This window comes from Penicillium chermesinum (genome assembly GCF_028974085.1).
Source record: "Penicillium chermesinum strain IBT 19713 chromosome Unknown utg000003l:1.0-5111272.0:1.0-5115320.0, whole genome shotgun sequence".
NCBI classification, from domain to species: domain Eukaryota; kingdom Fungi; phylum Ascomycota; class Eurotiomycetes; order Eurotiales; family Aspergillaceae; genus Penicillium; species Penicillium chermesinum.
The window spans coordinates 3,165,907-3,186,421 of NW_026695313.1; the positions used below are offsets into that span (position 1 = coordinate 3,165,907).

General features: G+C 51.1%; 7 protein-coding genes across 7 annotated transcripts; 5 read left to right on the plus strand and 2 right to left on the minus strand.

The window, feature by feature from the left end:
* Nucleotides 1-267: 267 nt before the first annotated feature.
* N7468_004123 (uncharacterized protein) lies at nt 268-3,403 on the plus strand (the record flags this gene model as incomplete). The annotated part of the gene is made up of 2 exons (XM_058473420.1): nt 268-348; nt 413-3,403. The coding sequence occupies 2 exons, from the start codon at nt 268-270 to the stop codon at nt 3,401-3,403; spliced, it is 3,072 nt and encodes a 1,023-aa protein (XP_058332423.1).
* Nucleotides 3,404-3,607: 204 nt separating this feature from the next.
* On the plus strand, nt 3,608-4,925 carry N7468_004124 (putative mitochondrial methylglutaconyl-CoA hydratase (Auh); the record flags this gene model as incomplete). Its single annotated transcript, XM_058473421.1, has 5 exons — nt 3,608-3,966; nt 4,024-4,387; nt 4,431-4,604; nt 4,807-4,840; nt 4,894-4,925. 5 exons carry the CDS (start codon nt 3,608-3,610, stop codon nt 4,923-4,925), a joined length of 963 nt encoding a protein of 320 aa, XP_058332424.1.
* Nucleotides 4,926-7,941: 3,016 nt separating this feature from the next.
* N7468_004125 (uncharacterized protein) lies at nt 7,942-12,977 on the plus strand (the record flags this gene model as incomplete). The annotated part of the gene is made up of 4 exons (XM_058473422.1): nt 7,942-8,212; nt 8,382-8,954; nt 9,003-9,127; nt 9,453-12,977. Coding segments are annotated over 4 exons (4,494 nt in total), but the record flags the coding sequence as incomplete, so codon positions are not given.
* An 813-nt stretch (nt 12,978-13,790) lies between these two features.
* Nucleotides 13,791-14,254, plus strand: N7468_004126 (uncharacterized protein; the record flags this gene model as incomplete). The annotated part of the gene is made up of 2 exons (XM_058473423.1): nt 13,791-13,980; nt 14,061-14,254. The coding sequence occupies 2 exons, from the start codon at nt 13,791-13,793 to the stop codon at nt 14,252-14,254; spliced, it is 384 nt and encodes a 127-aa protein (XP_058332426.1).
* A 226-nt stretch (nt 14,255-14,480) lies between these two features.
* On the minus strand, nt 14,481-15,518 carry N7468_004127 (uncharacterized protein; the record flags this gene model as incomplete). Its single annotated transcript, XM_058473424.1, has 1 exon — nt 14,481-15,518. The coding sequence occupies one exon, from the start codon at nt 15,516-15,518 to the stop codon at nt 14,481-14,483; it is 1,038 nt and encodes a 345-aa protein (XP_058332427.1).
* Nucleotides 15,519-16,357: 839 nt separating this feature from the next.
* Nucleotides 16,358-16,690, minus strand: N7468_004128 (uncharacterized protein; the record flags this gene model as incomplete). The annotated part of the gene is made up of 1 exon (XM_058473425.1): nt 16,358-16,690. One exon carries the CDS (start codon nt 16,688-16,690, stop codon nt 16,358-16,360), a length of 333 nt encoding a protein of 110 aa, XP_058332428.1.
* Nucleotides 16,691-17,491: 801 nt separating this feature from the next.
* Nucleotides 17,492-20,078, plus strand: N7468_004129 (uncharacterized protein; the record flags this gene model as incomplete). The annotated part of the gene is made up of 3 exons (XM_058473426.1): nt 17,492-17,852; nt 17,915-18,379; nt 18,433-20,078. The coding sequence occupies 3 exons, from the start codon at nt 17,492-17,494 to the stop codon at nt 20,076-20,078; spliced, it is 2,472 nt and encodes an 823-aa protein (XP_058332429.1).
* Nucleotides 20,079-20,515: the final 437 nt, after the last annotated feature.

Here is a 20,515-nt window from a genome sequence, read left to right on the forward strand (position 1 = left end):
GCTTGAGGCGTGGATCACGTGATAGACTCACCCTCGATCCGCATATTTTCCACGCACTGCCCCGGTATTAGAGAGGAATTCCGTGGGTTTTACTCCGGAAAGGTGCGTGGGCTTAATTATTTCCGCCTTCTTTCTGCCCCGACGCGATGCCTTCGCTCTGGATCTAAAAAGTTGTCGAGCACTTCACTTTCGGACTCTTGCGAGGCTGTATTGAGACGTCTGGCCGGAGTGGTTACTCTGGACAAGGCGATCTCTGTTTATTCATGGATGTCATCGGCTCTCAATAATGTCCGAGGTCTTCGGAGGGCACTAAGACCCCGTCCACTGAATCGCTTTATTTGTCGCCAGGTATGCGCTAAGATTTGGAGACGAAAGCTTGGATGGCTTGGGCCTAACTCATAAGCAGTGTCAGTATGACCTTCAATCTATCCTGTACCGGCCCAGTGGCCCATTGCCACACAACCTACGGCCCTTTACAGCGGATAACCGCCTACGCACGTTAAGCAGGCCACACCTTGTGCCAGACAAGCCTCAATATGCCGCCTCTTATAACATCTCCAGAGACAGCGCACCGGAAAACCAATGGCTGCGAAAAACAGAACGATTAACACCTTCCACATACCTTTCGGAATCTCTTGAGATTATGGGCTATGCACTTGGAGCCCGACCTGGCGGAGCATCAAACGAATTCGGGATTTCGGACTTTCAAACAAAATACCGCATAAAGGATGGGAGGTCCGTGGTACGAGAATCATTGCAAACCATACTTGCAGATTTCATTCAGCACCTGGCTCCATTGCTCTCGGTCAATCTTGACGTGGCCAGCAGACATAACGAATTAGACAGCGCCATTGCGCATGTCTTCAGTAGAGACAGAATTCGCTTCCTCTCAGAGAGAGGCTACGATGTCGAAGATGTGATATCGTGGGCATGGATTGTGACAAGTGAATCCACCGCGCGTGCTGTTTCAAGGCTGTTTGTCTTGGAGGCCGATACTAGAGCTCGGCGTGGCCCGGACGCTCCAGGCGTCCCTGGCTTCATCACTTTGTTTCTGCTGAGAAAGCACCTGGATATCAACTCCAACACTTTCCGATTACTACTTATTCATTCCTTACATCTAATTACTGGCAGTCCATTGCCAACTCTTGAAGCGGCCCCATCTAGCGAGCTGGTTCAGAAAGACGCTCTGGAAACCTTCGGGCCTAAAATCACTGTGATGACATGCTCTCAACTTGTTTATCGTTTAATTTTTCATGCGAGACAAGTGTGGACCGAGTCCCTCCCGATCATAGCCCATGCATTTGCGCGGTATCTTGGGCAGTGGGATGGTCGGGGAGACATGCAGCCTGTTCGACGAGAAGCCAAGACAGGCTTAGCTGAAACAAGATTGAACAAGCTAAAAACAAAGCTCTTCAACGAAGGTCTATGGCTTCTTTCATATCCGTCTAGGACGTATCCCTTTCGGTCTATGTTTCTCCATCAACGAGCACAATTCGAACTTCTAGGAGTCATGGCGTCACATAAGCCAGTCTTGCCAATCATGAGAACGGGCTATCGTGGAGTGGCTGCTGTCCAGCTGGCTCATAAAAAGACATCAGCAGAACGCCAGTCTGCAGAGCTGAAGGCCCCATCTTGGCCTCCTTGGAAAGAGGAAAGGCTGGGAATCGACTCTCAGCGTGGGAATGAAGGTATCCATAGCCGTGCAATAAGCATCTTATCTCAGATGACGGAGGCCGGATATTCGCATCGCCTTTGGGAAGATTTTAATAGAATCCTGGCTGGATGGGACACCGACTCAAGCCCAACTGTACAGACCAGGACAATGGTTTCGCGGGCGAGGAGCCTTCTGAACTCTGGATATGAAGTCAATGACCCTCGATTATGGCCTGCTCGTATCCGCGCCACCCGCACTGTGCGTGAAGCATGGGCTTGCTTCCTGTCTTATCAGACTCTTAGCTTGGAATCCACAGAGGCCGCATATCCAACAGAGGCCGCGTACGCTGCGATGGCAGAACGGCTGATTCGTGGCAGGAAGCTTGCTTGGTCCGAACCAAATGATCACAGCGATTCTCTTCCCGGAGATGGTCCTGAAACCTACCCTGAACCTTCCTCTGCTCGGGACATCATATATGTACAAACAGAGCCGCCAACCCCAGAGGTTTTCTTAGAAGAAATGCGCTCACAAGGCATCCCGTTTTCTGGGGCACTCCTTGCGCTTCTCCTTCAAACGGCCCCAACGTTCCAGGCGGGACTGGATTACCTGAGGAACAGTGATTTAACAGACAAGCAAGTTGCAGCGCTGTGCACTATATGGCAACATGGATGGCAATATCGACGCCACTCTGTAAATGCTATCGAAGGAATTCCAGGCTTCATATTCGCCTCATTCATACACTTCTTATGTCGATATTCTGAGATGAGTATCCACACTCTCGCCAGAGAGGTATTTACACCGTTTCGGCCACAGAGCCTTATCAATGCAAGGAGGCGCCATGGAGTCGCCGATTCCTACCGAGAACTGCCGCGCGGTGCCCCCGTGTGTGTCTTATCTGATTTACCGGCAGACCTGCCCCTGAAGTATTATCCCGGATTATTCTACCATGCGATTCATCTGCTGAGAAGCTCTCCATCGCTTTCCCCTCAAGCCTGGCGAAATTTGATTGGCACCTTTGAGTACACCAGGATGTTTCGGCAGCGCCGCACAGACGAAGGCAAATGTCTCTACCGTATCATTGTGTGGTATGCGACCGTTGAAATTCTAGGCTGGATGCAAAGTCAAAATCTTGGGACCGACCCAGAAATGTTCCATAACCTGTGTAGAGCATTCACGCGAGCTGTCGTTGCTGGGACAAAATACCCTCACCTTCTCTCAACCGCCTCTGAGCTACGCCACCAGGGGTCGACACTGTCCGAAAACTCGGGATCGCTGGAAAGCCTCGTCGATAACGGGCTCTTCCTGCTGAAAAAGAAATTCGACAGCCTGGTCCTCCCAAATCGCGAAATATCTTCAGTTGCCCAGCGCAGTGTCTTTACTACTGATGATTTGGAGGAGACATACTTCGATGAGCCAACCCTCTTTCACACACCGTTCTACAGTACGCTCCATGCTTTTGTCCGGGCGCTAGGAACCGCTGGAGATGACGCAGGCCTGGTAGAACTATTAGGTTGGATGAGTCAAGTATCTGCTTCTCTTGACGAGCTTGCAGATGAGCGTCGTAATGGTCTGTGGATGAGAGAACAAACGTTGCAGGCGATTCGCTTGTACTTGGAGAGGCCCGACAACCCTAGTAGTGATTCGGATCCTGCGAAAGTGAAGGAGGCATACGACATTATCAGTCGGACACCAGGGTGGACATGGCCGAGCGATGAAGAGATAGAGAGCTACTTGTCCCGGTCGTCTTAATATGTACTTCTATTCCATAGACCTGTATATAAAATGCATGATACCCCTCAATCGCGGCCCAGCGCGGCAATCCTCGGCATAGAAAAGCTTTCCCCACACCCGCCCAAAAGCTCACCCGACCTGATTGAACCATCCGCAGCTCCAATCCCTTCAATGCTTCCTCTTCCTGTCATACACCTTGTGACTGAATAACTACGCCTGACCATGACCACCCTCCTCACTCCACGGCTCATCCGCCTCAACACCCTCGCCCAGGTCGGCCGCCCTGCGCTCTGCACCCGCGTATTCGCCTCCCGGTTCAGCACCAGCTCCGACGAAATAATCAAGGTCCAACAAGTCCCAGCCCCGAACTGCGGGCATGTACGCGTGCTACAACTTAACCGGCCAGCAGCCCGCAACGCGATCTCGCAGGAGTTACTAGAGAACCTGACCCGACAAATCAAATCAATTGCCGACGAGGATGGCGACGGAAGCACGCGAGCCCTGGTCATCGGAAGCAACGTCGATGCGTCGTTCTGCGCAGGCGCAGACCTAAAAGAGCGCGCCAAAATGACCCATGCCCAGTAAGAGAGAATGGGGCCCCGTGATATACCGCGCGACGCTGCTAATTCCACCCGCAGAGTCGAAGAGTTCCTACTGAAACTTCGCTCCACGTTCAAGGCCATCGAAGCCCTCAAAATCCCCACCATCTCCGCCGTCTCGTCAATGGCGCTCGGCGGCGGCCTCGAGCTCGCGCTAACCACCCACCTGCGCGTCTTCGGCTCGTCCTCAATCGTAGCCCTCCCCGAGACGCGTCTCGCCATTATCCCCGGCGCGGGCGGAACCTACCGATTGCCCGCATTAATCGGCCAAACGCGGGCACGCGACATGATTCTAACGGGCCGTCGAGTTTCTGGTCCGGAGGCGTACTTCATGGGTCTGTGCGATCGGCTCGTTGAAGTGCAGCCCGAGGAGGCACAGCAGGAGGGTGTGGCTCGGGAGAAGGTCCTGCGCGAGGGGAATCAAGCTTGCGCTTGATATTTGCGAGGGCGGGCCCATTGCTGTCAAGCAAGCGCTGTTGGCAGTGGATGGGGCGCCGCTAAGAGAGGTTTCGGAGAATGCGGCTTACGAGCAGGTTATTGATACGGAAGACCGGTACGAGGCGCTGCGGGCTTTTGCGGAGAAGCGGAAGCCTGTCTTCAAGGGCGTTGAAGTGAGGAACGTATGTTGGAAATGGTATGCTCTGGGAGTCTTCGTGAAAAGAGAGCGTGTTCTTGTCGATATAGTATTGGTCTCCGGCTCTCCTGATGAATGTTAGATATCATTTGATTTGAGCTTATTATACAAGAGGCAGATTCATGAGGAATCATCCATGGACTGATCAAATTGCATGATGTGGTATGGCAAACCTTGAAAGTATGCAGGTTGATTACGCGGCGACCGTGACGTCGGGGATTGGTAGGTCTCCATAACTATGAAGTCTTGTGTCTAAGTTATGGCTATTTTCCTAGGAACATTGACAAACCTAGTTCAATCCGTGTAGATCTTGCTCAGCCTCGGTATATCGCATCCCGATATTGCTAGTACTAGTTTGGTTGGCTATCTCATCGCATTCAAGATTCGTTATCTATTATATATAGTATATATATTGTGTCCTGTATTCTGCCGATCAATTCCGGTCTACGTAGATCGCTATGAAGTTGGTTAGAATAAGCCAGATCAAATGTATCCCTAAAGGTGCCTCAGAAACTACAATAGATCTGAATCTAGATTGCCCCTTCGCAAAAAACAAAGACCAAAGGACGAAAAAAAAAAAAGATACGCTCCAATCCTAAACAAAGAGAATTTCGGAATCGAGATCGGCTAAATAAGATAGATGGAAGAAAAAAAGAGCAAAAAAAGGTCCATCCCGGATTCGAACCGGGGACTTCAGAAGACGGATCTCAAAATCTGACGTCCTAACCCCTAGACTAATGGACCGGGGTATGGAAAACAAGCTACTTTTTGGTAATGTGATTCAGCGTAAATTTTCTGTGTCTAGAAGTATGCGTCCAACTCAAAGAGGCAGTGGTATTGATTACCGTGCTGCTCAAGATCACATTACCAGGGAGTCAACTTGAAGATGACCGTAATTCAGGATGTATTGGAAGCCTATTAATTCTACCATACTTGTAAGGCTATGAAGAGCTACCTGCGCAGCGGCTATTCAAGCACGAGCATGCACTTCCATGTCTCTTAGACTGTGGGCCTCCTCCTAATCCTCCCTCTTCTCGCAGTCCTTGTCACTCATCTTCTTCTCACCCTCCGCGGGCTGTTGGCCCTGCGCAGCCTTGTCGCCCTCTTTTTCTTTTCCAATTTTTTCCCCTTTTTTCTCTTCTACTTTTTTTTCTTTTGGGCCAAGTCCAAAACTTTTTCACTCAGATCCTACAATGTCTTGACCATACATACACCCTAAATCACGCCCCGGCCTATTTTGTCCCGCTATCTAACACTGTAGTCTTTTTATCACCTGAAGCCATTCGTCCGCCTTCATATACAATCAACACTTTCCGCATCTGTGTATATAGTGTATAACGCACCATTGCTGCTTGAAAAGTCCCGCAACAGCTTGATAATCTCCTCTGCCCTTAGATGGTCTCTACCATCTGAGCCTGGAGGAGGGAGCTGGATGTCTGAATGAGGCTTTTTTGATGGACCTGGCGTGGACGTAGGACGAGAGACCGGGGCGTCAAAGGGTGAAGACCGAAAGTAGAGCGAGGAGGAGCTGAGTAAAGGTGTTCATGGTGGGTTTTTCCAAAGAATGATGAACTGCTGAGAGTCTGACCGAACGATCAGATCAGATTCTCCGAAGTTTACTATTCGTTCATTGCCGTGGAGTCTATTGCTCCCGCCTCTTTAGCAAGCATAGGTGTGAAAATAGAAGACGTGGGCTGTAGAATGAGTAGATTGTTTCTGCAGTCTTGGCCAAGTTGACTGGGCTGGCTTTGGTAGTTAAGTAGCGGTAAGTCCGAGTCAATGTATAGAAGCCTTTGAATGTTTCTTGTTCCTCTTAGGTATATTTTTGTTATAAGATGACCATGAAGGCATATATACTTTCTTGATATATGAGAGCTCGGTCAATGAGAGCTCGGTCAATAAGAGCTCGGTCGGTGAGAGTGTAGTCAGTGAGAGCTTGGTCTGTGAAGGCTCCGAATCTTAATGAAAGATGTTAATATATATAGTAGGACAGCTCAGTATGGCCATGAGAAAAATAGCTACTGCCATTCACTCATAACAAGGACTGTAGTACTTGTCTGTATAGCTGATCTCTGGCGTGTCGAATGTTCTGTGTATTCAGTTTGCCAATGGATCGGCACATAATTGCTCCAAAGTATAGATGAGATAAGTGGTTTTGTTCGATAATCTGAAAGAATAGGAGGGAGCTGTCTAAATATAAGACTGGCGAAGATAGGACGGAGGTTCGTGAAGGAGTAGATAGGTCGTCGTTGTAGTTCCTTCTCCTCTCTTCTTCCTTTCCTCCTCTAGTTCTAGTATCTCGAATATAAGCTCTGTTACCAGTTCCCACGCTGCAATATACTCTTAGCAGCGGAGCCGCATCTCTAGTGTCTAGGCGGAACCATTTCCAAGAGAAACGCAGCATCGGCGCCTAGTGCATCGCCACTTTTACGTTGGCGAGTTATTTGTATTCCTGGAAGGGGATCTACTAAGCTGGATGTTCCGTGCCCGCGCTTGCAGCAGGTGTTGTAGACGGAAAGCCCATCAAATGATACTTCCCATGATCAACAAGTAACGTTGGTGGATTCCTACCTTGGCTAACGTGTCAACACTAGCAACATGAACCATGGGTGGATATGAGGATCCTGTCAAACGCTGCATAATGTCATTATAAATTTACACTTTACATTAGTGCGATCGTTGCTTTGTGATGATCTTCCTGGTCACATTACAGATCACAGGATCTGAAGGTTAGGGATGGTAACATTCTTCCCCACACGCCCTGGAGGGGCGATCGGGAGATTTCGCCCGAGGCTGAGCACTCGTATTCGGGCTTTGGATACATCACATTTGCCCTGAAGACAAAAAGAAGAGGAGGATGATGTAGGCTGTGACTCATCAGGCTTCAATAACTATAAGTAGATGTTCTGGGCGGATGCAACCCAGGGTTCCTGCGTTCGGGGGTGCCTTTCGTGGCGCAGTGCGATCGCCCGGGATCCAAGGTTATTTCGAGGGGGCAACCCCCGGTTCACTTCAGTCCTCGCAAATCTATTGGAGGTTGGGGCTTTTTGGCGAGTAGCCTTGCAGGGCACACTCTTCAAGAAGTTGACTAAATGACTTGTTCCCACCAGCAACCAATCTGATCGAACTGCATCGACGGCCCGGGGATCCACCTGGGAAAGTGGGAAAGTCATCTGAATGGGTCAGGGGAGCAGCATCACCTGCAGCTGCCTCCGCTTTATAAACAGTGGCTGCTGCTGATTGATCTTGTATCCTCCCCCTCCAACTCTGCTCTGGATTATGGACCGTTGATCTGATACAATGCCCGATCTTCTCGTCCAGCCTTTTGGCTTGACGCAGGTCTACGCTCCCCCCGCGGCACCACCCCCACTGTGGATATCGTGTTTGTCCATGGTCTGAATGGAAACCCCAAGGACTCGTGGACCAGCAAGTCTGGGTGCTTCTGGCCCGCCGACCTGTTGCCTGAAGTCCTGGGCTCTGCTCGAATCTTGAGCTATGGTTACAATGCGAACGTAACTGCCTTCACTGACGGGGCCTCGCGCGACTCGATCGTCAGCCACGCGGAGACCCTGGCATCCACTCTTGCGGCCAACCGTAATGTACGTGCAACTTCCCCGGACTCGAGATATCCCCACATTCCTTTTTCTCGACGCGTTCTCCACTGTTACTCGAAGCTCTGACACTAACCTGTCATCCTTTCTACAGCTCCGCAGTTGCTCTAATCGCCCTATCATCTTTGTTTGTCACTCGCTTGGCGGATTAGTCGTTAAACGAGCGCTGATCTACAGTCGCAGCCTGTCCAACGAGAAAACCGAACATCTGCGCTCTGTTTACGTCTCGACCTTCGGTATCCTCTTCCTTGGCACACCGCATAACGGCTCCGATGTTGCAAAATGGGGCCTCCTGTTACACAATATCTGTACCGCTGTTTTGCCCAAGAAGTTTATGGAGGGGTCATCCCAGCTGGTCCAGTCGCTTCGTACCAACAATGAGACTTTGCAGCATATCAACAGTCTGTTCGCTGATATCCAAACTCGCTTCCATATTTACTTTTTCCATGAGACGCGCTCGATGGATGTTCGCGGAACCCGTGTGCTCATTGTTGACGAAGCATCCGCTGCTCCTTACATGGATGGCGTGGAGCGCATGGGTATCGAAGCCGACCACAGTCACATGTGCAAATTTGACAATGAGTATTCGCCTGGCTATGAAGTTGTGGCCGAAGCCATTCTGCGGTACTCTCGCGAGGCGCCCGCCGTGATTGCCAACCGTTGGGTTGAAGAACACAGGACCCGTGAACTCACCAAGAAACTGAAGGCTCAAGAAATATACGGCGGTAGGAATAAACGTCCGAGAAACTATAGATCAGTGCTGACTCGTACAGACAGAGAAGAACACATGAGTGAAAGCGTGCCTAATCCAACAACCGGTGAGACCTCACACCAACACATGCTCCCCGCCCCGGAAGACTCAGTTACCTTGAAGCACTATGAGATCGAGGAGCCTTCTGTTTGATACCACAGCGCTATGCTTTTTCTTGCTGTTTCTTTGTTTCCAGGCGATTTTGAACACGATTGATGACTCCATGAGATGTGCGTGCTCTCCGATCTCACCAACGACACGCTGAGATATCGCCCATGCTTGTGAACTGCTATTACTCTGCTGCATGTTACGTCTGAACCCCGCCCTGCGACCTATGTTATTTTGGATAGATGTTCATGAAACTTGATTTTACATCATGTATCTTAGCTTACTGTGTTGATATCAGAGTGGCTCCCGTCTTGTCTCCAATTTAGCTGATACATTCCAAAAGATGTCCCTTTCCTGAAGTCAGACAAGCTTGCTGACTTGTTCAATAGGCCCACATGTACCGTTATTGCCCCCTGGGCCTGCGTCAGAAGGTCAAAGGACCCCACCTCCAGAACTCACAGAGAGCGCAGATAGCCTTCCACGGGTCAGAAAAGATGCGCAACTTTTCGTTGCGCCACCAGGGTTCCACCCTAACCTGACCTTTTACGGTATGAAAAGAGAAATGGAAGTTCTTCATACCCGTTTGTATAGAGCAAAAGGTCGCAAAGATCGAACAATGGCTGTCCTCATCTCCGGAGTCACCGGGTCCGGTAAAACGCATCTTGCCCGGCAGTATGTTTTTACATATAGGGAATGTTACCCTGGGGGTATTTTCTGGATCGATGCCAAGTCACGCGAGTCGGCGTATAAATGTTTCTGGGACATTGCCCAGAGAGCAGGTATTATTGCTCGCGGAGAGGCTCAGGACCCGAATTACAAGGAGTCAAGGACCTATGTGACTGATGTCCGAGACTGGCTTGAGAAGCAGGACCAATGGCTTTTGGTCTTTGACGGCATCACATTTGACCACGACGATGATATCAATGGATTCCGACCTTTCCTTCCTTGGAACAAGAGGTGCAGCATTATCTATACTTCAGTCGACACCACGCTTCGAAGGAAGTCACGACTTTTTGAGCCCTATTGCATATTAATCTCTCGGCTGAGTGTTCAAGATGCCTGTGATCTTTTGTTCAGAGACCTCGGGATCAAAAAGCCCACGCCGGAACAGGCTGCCAGGGCCACGGAAATTGTCGAATATTACGAATGCTTGCCGCTAGCAATTCATGCTATTGGTCATCGGCTGAACGCAACGAGCAAGCCCATCGAGAAACATAAAGTGAAACATCACCCAACCGACAAGAAGCTAGCCGAGCCATTCCTCAGCATCATGAATGATCTGTTCCGATTGAAACAGTTCCAAGCGCTAAACCTCATCAACCTACTCTCATTTCTTGGACATCATATTCCAGTTGGATTGCTCCAGTTTGGAAGACACGCAATGTCCGCTAGAAATGTGGAGATTCTCACGAGCAACAGCATGGGAGAAGACCCCGACCTTGACACGACTTTGGGGACCTTGATTCATTATGGTCTGATTGAACGCACGACTAGTGCGCAATCTTTCGTGACGGAAACTTCTGCTTCTGCATCTCACTCTGCAGACGAAGTCCATTCGGACGGGAAGACTGTTCCAGAATTAGCGGAATCGTTCACCGGGAATAGCCAAGATGGATTTTTCTCTATCTATAATGGGAAGTCCGGCGAAGACGTTGTCAAGGTTCACAGTGTAGTCCAAGGATTCTGTCGTGATGAGCTTCGAATTCGAGATGAAGAAACAAAAGGGAAAGTATCAACGCATGATGCCGGGTTTTATGACTCTTGGCTCATCGTTGCTATCCACTTCCTGTACACCTCGTATGAGGCTGCACGGGAGAGAATGTCCCATTATTCTTGTGGACTTGTTCGTGACTATCGCGAATACGAGACGCACGCTTCCCGACTTATTGAGCTCTTCCCCAAGAGATCGAGCTCCACATATCCACCGGTCCTCCGAGAGGCGCGTAAGAATTTGCAAGAGCTTCTGAGAAGTCTCAAGGATGAGATTGAGCGCATGTCTCCGAGCTCCTCCCAGGAGTCCGCTCGCAAACAGCGCTCCGTGTTTGATCGATCGAGTAGCTCATCCTCGTCCTATCCCGATTCTTCTGCTGATGAAGGCATTTCACGCCAGTCCACCTGGCCTTGGACCGATGATGGCTCTCGAACCGATTCCCCAGAAGACATGACAGCACCTCCTCGCTTCCAGTTAGAACCTTTTGCTCCACATATCTTCCGACAGGCTGGTTATGAATCTGAAGAATTTGAAGGCTACGAAACGGATGGAGAAGCGAGGGTCGCGCCCCGAATGTCTCCTGCGCTTTCACAACTAAGCCAATCCACTGAAAAGCCCCGTCGCTCACCCGCGGCGAGCCCTCCTGATCAATCTGATGAGCAGGGTTGGCAGATGGTGGAAGGGAGAACAAAGCCTCAGTCGATTAGAGAAAGGCAGTCAAAAAGAAGGCCTAGAGGTCCGCGGAGGCTGCGAAGCACGAAGCCGCCTACCCCGGTAGTCAAGATTTCGCCTGTCCAAGGCCGGGGTTCCTCCAGCCGAGTATCCAAAGACAGTGGAAGCGACTCGACAATACTGGCATCCGCGGCTGAACGAGCACTGGCGGCTCTCCGTCGATCTATCAGCGGTCAAGAAAATGGTCATGCTGTGGGGGAACAGAGGAAGCCAACGCCTCCCATGCTGGAAACTCCACAGCCCAACAAGGAGAACGTGCGGTCCTACGCAACAGTTGCAGCTCGCCGTATACAAGAGACCCAGCTGCCACCCCGCCGCCCAGCGTCAGTACCTTCTGCTCGTCCTGCAGACCCCGTTGGACTTCAGATGAAACCATCCGTGGAATCGCTTGATAGTCAGGCAAGCTATGTCTTCGCCTCTCCACTCGCTCGCGAGCTGGCACCTCATGAACTTGCGTCAGAGCCCCTTATGCGTTCTACGTATAGTGAACCTGGCCGTGATTTTCTAAGCCAATCCGTAGCTGACCTGAACCTGCATACTGCCCCTGGATCTCAGCTTCATTCTCGCAGAGGTTCACTAGCGCCAATTGACTCTCTACGAGACTTATCCGCTAGTACGCCCGCAATTTTCCCATATACGGCCGCACTTCCATACGACCAAGATATTACAGTCTCAAGACCCAGTCACCCACGGTGGGCTCAGGCGACTCCCATACCTGCTCCGGCCCCAGGGCCGGCATATGGATCGCCAATCCATCGTCCGCAAATTGTCCCGATCGCTCATCCTTCTGCTATGATGCCGGGTGCGCTCCCACTCTCGATGCCCACAGACGCGCCCATTACCCAGACCATGCATCACCCAGAGCACCCGGGCTCCGAGGCTCTTTCCCGTGGCTCATCGAGTCTTTCACACCAATCCTGGGCTACAGAACCAGTCCGCTACCCACCTCGTTTCTCTCCGCTTCCAACATTCCACCAGCCAGATTATCAACAACCTGGCGAGATGCCTCGTAGCCCGACACCAATGATCGCATCTCAAGCGCAGCTTCCTTCTCTGTCTGGGACCGGGGGCTGGGCTAGCGAGGTACCGATCCTAGGATCCGCCCTCCAATCGGACACTCTCTACCCAATCCCCGTTGGCTCTCGTTCCAGGGTTGGCTCAGTAGACGCGCGCCTCCAGGCCGCGGATCCAGGCTGGAACCCTGAAATGGAGCCCGCGCAGCTTCTGCATTTCGGTGGCCACCGCGTCGATGTGCGGGACGCACGTCAGCGCCTGAATGAGGCGGCTCGGCTCCAGCTCCCGCGCCATGTGCCCGCATACCAGCTCTACCACCCTAACCTGTCGGGTCCCTTGATACAGGACGGTGGGTTAGTCTATGCCCCTGCCCCAGCGCTGGAGGTCTATGGTACACGTGCAAGGAGTGGGAGCTCCCCCCCCTCGTCCTAATTACGATGGCCTCGGGGTCCAATTCTCATGAGCTTCTCTCTCTGCATTACTTGCTTGAATAGTTTCCTTTTTATTCCCAGTTGCATAGGCGGTTGTTTGTGATACCATTCTCTTTTATGGCCCTCGTTGCTGCGTTGTTTTATGTGGAGTTCGGTCTTGTCAAGCCTTTTCGCGAGGGGGCACGGCGATCTGTGTCTTGGAGCATATCGACTGCAGGGGCAATGCATGTATTGGTGTTGTTGCGCGTGCATAAACTACATTTCCCTGTGTCATTTTTTACATTGTTTCGGGTATAAAGTGATTTTATTCGCTTCTGTCATAGAATTTCCACTTGGATTGAAATCGCAGTATTCTTTATGGTCCATGGTATGGATCAGGTCCATCTTTCCAGTTCGAAAGTCTTCGCCTAGTGCCATCACATTCCAGGCTAACCAAGCAAGTCTCCCACCAAGCTTATGAGTCGATGTGGAACATATTTGTCGCCCGAAATCAAGTTTAAGAGCCGCAATGACCTGTCTGGCCTTGTTTTAATACTTAAAAGCTACGAAACAAGGTGAGGGCACATGATTGGTGGTTCGTTCGGAGTGACCGCGTATCGACGTAGTGATGCGATGTCAATGACGTCAATCCGGGGGGGAAGCCCACCATGCACCAACTCCAGGTCCAGTTGGAGCTATAAAAGCAGTGGCAAGGAGAGCAATTGAGACTTTCCAGTTTGTACATTCCTATCTTAAGTTTTCTTACATTCAAAAGAACTTCGTATTCACCACTATACTTCAAACGTCGAATCTTGACAAACACAACCAAGCAACTATGTATGCTCAGCGATTCATTTCCGTGGCCAAGCCCCGCGTGGCACTGCCCTCGACTCGTGTTCTTGGAGCTCGATCCATTTCAGTTACGCCGCAATACCAGAAGAGCCCCGTTGAGGCTGCCAAGGAAACAGTCAAGAAGGCTGACCGGGTGGTTGCTGATGCCGCAGTCAAGGGCATCGACAAGGGAGGTTAGTTCATCTCCACCTATCCACCTTTGACCTTATAGAAATTGGCAAGGATGGCGCTGACTAGACTTCCCGTCGAACAGCACAAGTCGCCGGCAAAGTGAAGAGCGAGGTGGGCGGCGCCACTGGCGAGACTTCCTCCAAGGCCGAACAAAAACTCAGCGAGGCAAAGGGCGACGTAAAGGGTACCGCCGCAGAAGTCGAAGGCAAGGCCAAGGGTGCAGCCAGCGAGGCTGCAGGCAAAGCCAAGGAAGCCAAAGAGAAGACCATCGGATAAGGGTCATGCCGATCTGAAAATGGCATCTAGGGTTGCATGATCTCGTGAAGCTTAATTGTACAATAGCATATCTTTTCTTCGAGGGAAATGCAAGAAATGTCCCAGAAATAACTAATGGAAAAACAACCTGATCCGAAAGAAAACCCACCGGAGGCTCATGAAAATGCACCTTAAGATAAAACAAGACGCCGTAGTCGCGAGAGCGAAGGAGACAGCAGAACCACACTCAATCCAACTGCTCTAAACCAGTCATGCCGCCGAGGTCATCCCAGAAGCTACTGAAGTCCACACCTGCCTCATTGAACATCTGCTGCACTTGCTGCATCGCAGACTTCTGTCGCTCCGGCGTAAAGCCACCAGGCTGTGAACTCTCCCACTGAACAATCTCCACCCACCGAAAGAACAGGTCTTCCTTACCCAAAGCAGTCAGCTTATCCTTGAACGCCATGATCTGGTCGCGGTGCTCAGAGCGCTCCTTGTCATGCGAGACATTCTCGTCCGCAACTCGCCAAATGCACCAGCCGTCCGCGTCAGTGTGGACCAGCACCGACAAGCGGAACTCGTCCAGCTGGACCCCATCGCCTCTCCGATTCCGATCTACCAGCTTCTGTGCGTGGGTCATGGCCGCGTAGTCCAGATTCCAGTCCTCGTCCACGAGCAGGTACCCCGTCTTGCCCGTGCGCTCGGGTGTAACCGCCGCAATGATCTTATCGCGATTCGCTTCATCGTCCCGGATCCAGGTATTCCGCTTCAGCTTCTTACTCCAGGAGCGATTGCTGCAGCGCACGACGATCTCGCGGTCGCGGAACCCGATCGCACGGCGCCAGAGGACGGGCCCGAAGATGAAATTCACAGGCCAGTGCAGGAACTGCGTGACGAGGAAGTAGTCGATGAAGATCGCGCCGGTGCGCTGCAGGATGATCCGGGCTAGCTCGAGCCATCCGGTCTGCGAATAGTCGATGCTGAGCGAGCTATCGGAACCGAAGGCGATCGCGAACAGGGCTGGGTAGGTCGAGAGGCCCATCCAGACGCGTAGTGCGAGGATGGCGGTCACAATGGTGTTGACGACACAAGGAACAAGGAAAGCTTGCCATTTCACGTCGATAGGAGTGGTGTCGATGTGGACGAGGTAAACTTCTCGGGGGGAGAGCGGCTCGAGGAAGGATGCGAGGGTGGAGGGAGCTTTGACGAATGGAGCGATCGGGCCTGCGGAGGGAGTTGAGGCGCCCGACGCGGGGATCCGCCGGCGCGAGGATTTGGCCATCGCGATGAGTGTGTGTCTTCCTTTCTTTCTTACCTGGATTGGAGGAGAGAAGTGTTTCGAAATTCTTCCGGGGTGGATCCTGGCGGTTGAGCTTGGTTTATATCGAGTGTGCGTTGATCACGCTGGAAGTCACGGGAGGAGGTCACTTGGTTTCCGCGCCTGATGGAAGAAGTGAGTAGCAGATGAGAGATAGCTGCAATAATAAGTTTTTTTCAACCCCACGGTGGTGTTAATTTGTACCTGAGATCAAATTGTACACAGCCACAGTGGGTCGCGTCGATCTGTCAAGAAAGCCAAGGAGCAAGTCAAAACCATATGATGTCCTCTTGGCATCGGCCCCCTCGGTTTGGACGGTTTGCAAGCCTTCCAAGGTTGTCTACGAGTACAAGTACAGCTTGACTATTGCCTGGCAGATGGGGCTTCTGCTGGACTGTGCCTGGCTACAGCCTGGTGATTCCTTTACTAACAATCAGGCTGTTAAAGGAAACTTAAGAGATGTCACTCTCATTTATGATCTGTTCTATTGTGTAATCTCTATGAAATACGTGACCAGCTATCCGCACCGGCGGATAACTGTTTCTGGTGGACACAGCGCAGGTAAGAATAGACTGATAGCCTTGAGACGCGGAGATTGTATTCGAAGGCGGCTTTATTTGTTGGGTTCGTACGAACCAATAGAAACTTTGAACATATTCCAAGGGCTTCGAGTGTTGGTTTCTCGGTGGGACAGGAAATGCTCCTTTTTTGTCCGCACATTCAGATTGAGCATGTATAAGACGGAAGTTGGGTGGGTATTGATCGATGGCCTATTACCTTGTCATCTGCTAACTAGAAAGCAGTCAGCGTATAATACAAACGCGGCGGCAGATAGGGCAGGTGTCTTGTCGTTGTAGCCAGGGGATGATGCACGCTTCATGAAATCGATGGCCCGGATGACATGCCAGGATCGTGAACTTGGTATCGACTGTTAGTGCTTCGAAGCAGACACCACACGGGTCATCACAACATGCTAATGCTTCTTCTTTTATTCGTTGTCGAAACCTGGCGAGTTCCGAGACGTCATGGAGATGGGTAATATCGGGCATTAGAGACAGCTGAGCGTGATGGTACATACAGAACTTGACCTTCCGGGAATAGTAGCTCAGGCTCTGTAACTTGTCACCTTTCGACATGAGATATGCTGCTCGATAACATATTTGCATTTCACGATGGCTGTTCTCGTCGATATAGGTGGGCGGGGAGAATGTCTGATCCGCGAGTAATAGATCAACATGGCGAGAGCCCTTGCTAGCATATGATCTGTCGAGATATCTGGCTTGCTGTCCGAACTTTCACTTCTCACATTAGAAATGAGACACACTAGAGCTTCATTCTCCAAGGGCGCAAGTCGGTGCAGCGTGGATAAAAATTGCTGTGGAGTGTAAGTGAGGTCGGGAATCTGGATATCGAGCGACATGGCTCCTGGACGCTCAGACGAGACTGGGGAATGTGCTGGCTCATCCGATTCCGCTATTTAGAAAAGTCGCGGCCTCGATCTTCTCGATGGCTTTTTCTACTACATACGTGGGTTTTGAGGTCCGAAGGTAGCTCGGTCATGGCTGCAACATACGAGGACTTGCTATCTTATTATACCAGCGCAGACATCCTGTTGCTGAAAATAGCATTCTACAGTTGAAACACATTCGCCAATTCTCTTTAAGCTCAAAACGTCAAGTACATAAAGAAGTCAAGGGCCCGTGAATAACAACCGCGTATCAGAGAATCATGTTGTGTATAGCTGATTAATCACACAGCACAATAATTTATGCGCGACATCATTCGTGGATGGCTCTTGCCTGTTTGAGCAATGCGGGATTCTTGGTGCTATTTTGTTATGGTTCACTTGATTTCGACTTTTGTCTCTGGCCATGAGATAATCCAAGCCACGTCTCCAACCAGAATTGACAATTTGCCTTGCGCAAGGGACTTACGCCATGTCCACTCGCCCAGATCGCGTCTCGTTGGCGCGTAATCACCACCCGCCATCCCCGTTTGCTCGCGCCCGCGACTCCATCTACGAGTTCGATCTCGAGGCCTCCAATTTCCCGACCCCGTCGAAACAAGATGGCGCTCATTCTCGTCCCGGATATCGCACAAGCACATTAGCTGGCGCCTATCGAGCAGCGTCACGCGCGTCAATGGAGGAAATCATCCAGCTCAGCCCGCGCCGAAAACAGGAAGCTTTCGCCATGCGTTCCTCCTCCTCGGAATCTAATCCACCACATGGATTCAACGACTTGGACCGGGCGCGCACGAAGAGAGGATCATCAGGGATCTCTTGCCGGCAGATGGTGGGTATGCGCCGAACCGAACCCGCTCGTCGAGTCGGACAAGCCGCACTTCGACTCGATTCAGAGACCAGGAATACCATGAGCAGTATCACGGTGGTCTTGCTTTATCCGACGCAACCGCTCATGATGATTACGGGCGCGCGTCACCTCGCCGAAGGACCTCTTACACCAACGATGAAGAACGATTAAGACGGGTGACGGGCAGAGATTCCCCTGTGTTCAGTAAAGCCAAGAGCGGCACACGAGCTTCATTGACGGCAGAAAATCTCCAAAGGCGAGAATATGAGCAGCATCGACAAACGCAAGATCTACCGATTTCACAAGATGACGACGGTATTGGCCGTTCTTTGAATCTTCCGTCTGGATGGGGAAGCCGAGCAAAACGCAACTATGACCAGTGGAAGCGCAAATCTAGCCAGAACTCCCTTTCTGATTCACAGGAAGACGTTGAAAATTCAAGGACAGCTGGAAATGCCCCTATTGCTGCAACCCAAGCCGAAGACCCATCAATCCCTGAACCCATGCGTGTGCGTTCCCTCGGCGCAGCCGCCTTTCAACCCGAACTGCTCTGAGAGAGATTACAGCTGCACAAAGTGGCGATGCGCAAGAGCCACAAGCGAATGGCAAGGTGTCGCGCGCTGGCCAAAGTCCAATTGTGGACCAGGTGAAAACGCCGGAACCACCGAAGCTATTCGAAAGCAAGATATACGATAAAACGCCGAGGGTTACCGGAGCCTGGATCGATACCCCACTGACTGAGAGAGTGGCCGATCGAGTGACCGAGCTACCAGATGATTTGACTAAAGACGATGTTGTGCCTGCACCTGCGCCGGTAGATCCCGAGCCTCCGACACAAGAAGCCCAATCCGTCGAGCGAAACCAGCCAAAGGTCGAAGAAGCACACGAAAAATCCACCTCAAATGATTCCCCAAAAGAGCAGAAGAAGCCAGCAACTTCAAAACGACCCCAACCGGTAGTCAGCCGGCCAAAATTACCAAAGAGTGGCCTTGATACACTTATTGAGGATCTGCGTTCTGGAAGAGAGAAGCTGGACTTCGAGTTGGGAGATGATACCCTTGAGTCTCTCGAAGAAATCATGAACGACCCTACAGAGCCTAAAGCAGAAGAAGAGGACGCTGCATGTGAAGAAAAGGCCCTCAAGAGATCTAAGCCGGCTCCCGCAGAAGTCAACGTCGATCGCGCCCTCGAAGGATTCGACCGAATATGTGACAGAGTAGGACGCCTGACCAACGAAATGGCAAACATCAAATCGAGCGTCTACAGCCGTTGGCTCACAGAGCGCAAAGCAGAAGAAGAGGAAGCTGCATGTGAAGAAAAGGCCCTCAAGGTCAGCCAACCAAAATTATCTCAGAGTGCCCTTGACACAATCGTTGAGAACATGAAATCTGAAATGGAGAAGCTGGAGCTCGAGATCGGGGAAAATCCCTATGAGTATTTCCGCAAAATCATGAACGATCTCAGAGCGCTTACAACAGAAGAAGAGGAAGCTGGTCCGAGCCGTGCCCGCCTCGCCCGACTAAATGATAAATTAACCTCTCTGGCAAATCACATGGAGGATCTCAAATCAGGTCTCAACAACCTTGAGGGCCGCATCATCTTGGGCTCTCAAATTTCATCGCAGCCAATGGGACAAAACGAAGTGAACTCTCACGGCCTGCAACCAGCGACTCGCGGCAACTTCGTGCAATGGGACGATCTGCCACGCCTGTGGGCTCGACACCCTGTCTCAAGGCGGCTTCAGCTCACTATCCTTGGAAAATTCACTTTGGCGTCACTGGTTTGGTATGTGATCGAGTGCGCGATGGAAGAGCTGTACTGCCAGCCAATCCAGACAAGCAACCGAGGCAGCTTTTGCTTGCAAACCGATGCACCCCAGTTTCCCCTGGTGACCGTGACGATGCTCTGGCGATGGTCTCATTTATCTGCCCTTCTTGCTCCTATCATGACTATTTCAGTCGCCCTCTTCCGATTCGTGGCGCAATTACTGGGTCTCTCGGATGGCTTCGTGGAGGAACCACCGCAACTTGGAAGGCTCGTGGGCGAGGTCCGCATTAATGGCACCCCAGTACCATTTTCTTGGCTCGAATCGCCATCTGCGCCACCCACTGTTGGAAGTGTTGCACCACCACAGCAAACCGTTTGGACTTCTCAGAAAGAGGCGCCTGTCAGATGGGAAGAGTCTTCGATGGATGACGATGAGTATCTATAGGAGGCCCTGTATGGTATTAGTGTCTTTTGTTTCTTATTTCTAGCGCTCGTCGGACTTTGATGGTGGATATGGTATATCTTTAGCGGGCTCTGTATGGTAAATGACATTTGTATTGGTACTAGTATATATGGGGTTCCAGAGCTCGTGGTAGCATGATTGGGTGCGCCACCGCTAAGACCGATCCCTTAGCCTTAGGCCACTTGACTGCCATACTGTTGATGGATAAGGTTGGGGAGAACCCGTCATTACTCTAGGCCAGGTGTAAGGAGTCGCTGCTACTATACATCTTAAGAATCGGGAATGCACATATACAGAACATCTGTCGGTCTTTAGAATGCTACTAGTTCTAGGATCGTCTTTGTGTTGCGAAGCCCTATCAGATTATATCTTGATAATTATCATGCCCTGTAGACTTTCAACCTATGACTTCTATTGCT